The 2,815-nt window shown below is 40.7% G+C and overlaps 1 protein-coding gene across 1 annotated transcript; it reads right to left on the bottom strand.

Moving 5' to 3' along the window:
- Window positions 1-2,542: 2,542 nt before the first annotated feature.
- K452DRAFT_239949 (uncharacterized protein) lies at window positions 2,543-2,704 on the bottom strand (the record flags this gene model as incomplete). Its single annotated transcript, XM_033537767.1, has 1 exon — window positions 2,543-2,704. A coding segment is annotated over one exon (162 nt), but the record flags the coding sequence as incomplete, so codon positions are not given.
- Between the last annotated feature and the right edge of the window lie 111 nt (window positions 2,705-2,815).

Genomic DNA, 2,815 nt, shown 5'->3' with positions numbered 1-2,815 from the left:
TGGATCTGGTGCCATCGGGGGACCCAAAGAGGGCGTTTTGGGGGAGGAGATAGTAGTTTTGGGTGGGATTCTTAGCGTATTTGCTTGGAGTACACCTGGCCGGACGGAGAGGTGTGGGTTTACCTTGAAGGATAAGAAGTGTAGGAGTTGAGAGACAAGTCACGTGAAGGATCGGGTGTAGGCGTGTTACTATCAACCTAAGGGTGTAGATTGATACTTTGAGTTGACCACGAAGGTCCTATCTACTGCTAGAGAGCGTGGTCTAAATACATGTAGGAAATGCTAATAATCTGGATCCTGTCTTGGGATTATGATATTGGATCAGGCAGATGGATCAGTCCTGATCTATTGGCCTGTGCGTAGGATCGTCCCTAGTCATATAATCCTCGTGCTACTTTTCTAACGGCTGGCTTTCTACAACTCGACAACCTTCTTCCTTGTCGCAGAGCGGACGCGATAAGTTCCTTATCCTTGATCGCTCTGTAGGTTTACTTATCGGCTTGCTGCTTTCGTCCTTGTGGATATTAATCCCCTGCGGGCTTTCTAGAAACGTCGCCTTTTGGTCGACTAAGTCCCTGCGGGGTGTATTCCCGTGCGGGCTTCTTAGGGTTGTGGTCCTAGTTCCCTCACGGTCTTGCCTAGCACGTGTCTGCTGGTGCCTTGCGGGACGCGGGCCCTTGTGGTTACTAAGCCCTTGTGGTCTCTAGGCCCGTGTGGGCCTTCTTCCCATAAGGTCTTTCCGACCTCGCGGGTTGATTTCCCTTACGGTCCATAACAATTAGCGGCTTAAAGCTATATTCTCTAAGGCGTATAGTTATAGCTTTAGCTACTTTATCTACTTCTTTATTTCCTTTAATCCTACTATAGCTTAGAACCTATTAAAGAGAGAAACTAATCTAATAGTTATCTCTAATATACCGGGTTGTTTCTATAATAGATCGGACTATTTCTTAGCCTAATCGCTACTTACGTAGGTTCGCTAGTACTTATAGGGCTGCCTTAGAATCGCTATAGATTATATAGAATGTTAGATTTAGGTTATCGTCTTCGAGGTTTTACTCTACCGCTAGTTCTATGCTAGTGTTAATAGTAATTATAATTAATTGATTAATTAATTCGTTTTACATCTATATATAGTTGGAAACTATAACGGACGGTCTATTTAGGACTAGCTAGAGGGTTTAAATATAAGATAAAAGCGAGGTGGTGCGAGAGATAGTTAGATCTAGGCTAAGGTAATAAAAATAAAGGAAAGAAAGGGGTTTTTAGAGAAGATAAAATAGAAAGGAGTAGATCGGAATTATAGGAGTTTTACTCCCCTTCGGGAAGGTCGTTAAGGCGCTATTTCCGCGTAGCTATTCTTGTTTATTTAAGGAATTCTAGCGTAGCTAGGATTCCTAGTCCGGTAAGTACCTCTTAAAAACTAGGGTTATTTATCTCGAGGGTGTCCTTTAGAGCTCTCCTAGGAGAGTTATAGAGAGGATACCTTAGGAGGAGATATCTAGGGGTTTGTTTAGCGGGTCTATATGTGTAGAGATCTATCTCGGAGTGAGAAAATCTATATAAATAGGACTTAAAGTATCCGTATCCTATTTTTAATTAGTAAAGAGTAGACTATATCTCTCTCTCGTATAAGAGGTTTAAGTCTCTACTTTATCGTCTAATTAAACGTATTAATATAGGAGGAGGAGGAGGCTTTACTCGCTTCTTTTATAGCTTTATCCTTCTACTCGTCTACTATTATTCTCCTAAAACTTTCAAGCCTGTCCTAAACGGACCGTCCGTCATAGTTTCCAACTGCATATAGACGTAAAACGAATCAATCAATCAATCATATTATTCTCCTAACATCTATCCGATAGGATGCATAGCTAGAAGTAGTAGTAGAGGGAGGGACTTTAGCAGCGTATTTAGTATAGAAGTCTACCTTCTCGTTTCCTTCTATCCTAGTATAGCCTGGGACCTATTCTAAGGTAATAGAATTTCCTCTAGATTTTAGCGTTTGAGCTGCTTTTAATGCTCGAATTTAATACGCTTGTCTAGGATTCCCGGAGGGGGTTTTTAGCCTATAGAGTGCGGCCTAGTTATCCGTAAAGACTCGGATATCCCGTAAGGAGTACTAGTTTATAACTACGAGTTCTAGGACTATTATAATAGCTTCTAGCTCTCTATTATAAACTAGTTGGTTCGGCCCTATATTTTTAATAATTTAAAAGGTTTCTCCTAGGGATTAGCTACCTTTATCTACTAGAACGCCTATGCTAACTCCTTTACCCTTTAGGATAGAGCTGGCGTCGGTATAGATAGTAATAAGGTTCGGGGAGGAATTCTTTAGGAAGGAAGTATATTATTTAGCTTCTTCTTCCTTAGATAGACTAGAGATTTTAACGTAGTATAGGATTTCCTTTTACTATAGCGAAAAGTAGAAGGGTTCTAACTCCTCGTTAAGAACGGAAAGGGTTTAGTTTAAGAACTCCTTTAGTCTTTCCGCGTAGGTACTAGGAGGTCTCTCTAAATTATCTAGTTCTACCCTACTAAGTATCTACTTAATAGGGTGGTCGTTAGTAAGTTTTAACGTTCTTAGTATGTAATTCCGGAAATTAGTATTTAAACGTACGTCTGGGGGTAGGATCGCGGCTTCTAGTTCTAGAGTAGTTATTAGGGCGGTTTTAAAGACTCTAAGAATCTTCCTTAGGGCGAGATTCTAAACCGCGCGGGCTTGCTTTAGATAGTTACTCTAGTTTTTCTAATAGATTAGGCTACCGTAGTCCGCTATAGAGTTAACGTAAGCTAAGTATAGTTAGCGTACTATATA

This window comes from Aplosporella prunicola (genome assembly GCF_010093885.1).
Source record: "Aplosporella prunicola CBS 121167 unplaced genomic scaffold K452scaffold_217, whole genome shotgun sequence".
NCBI classification, from domain to species: Eukaryota; Fungi; Ascomycota; class Dothideomycetes; order Botryosphaeriales; family Aplosporellaceae; genus Aplosporella; species Aplosporella prunicola.
The sequence above is the reverse complement of the archived record's forward strand: the minus strand, read 5'-3'. Positions and strand labels throughout refer to the sequence as shown.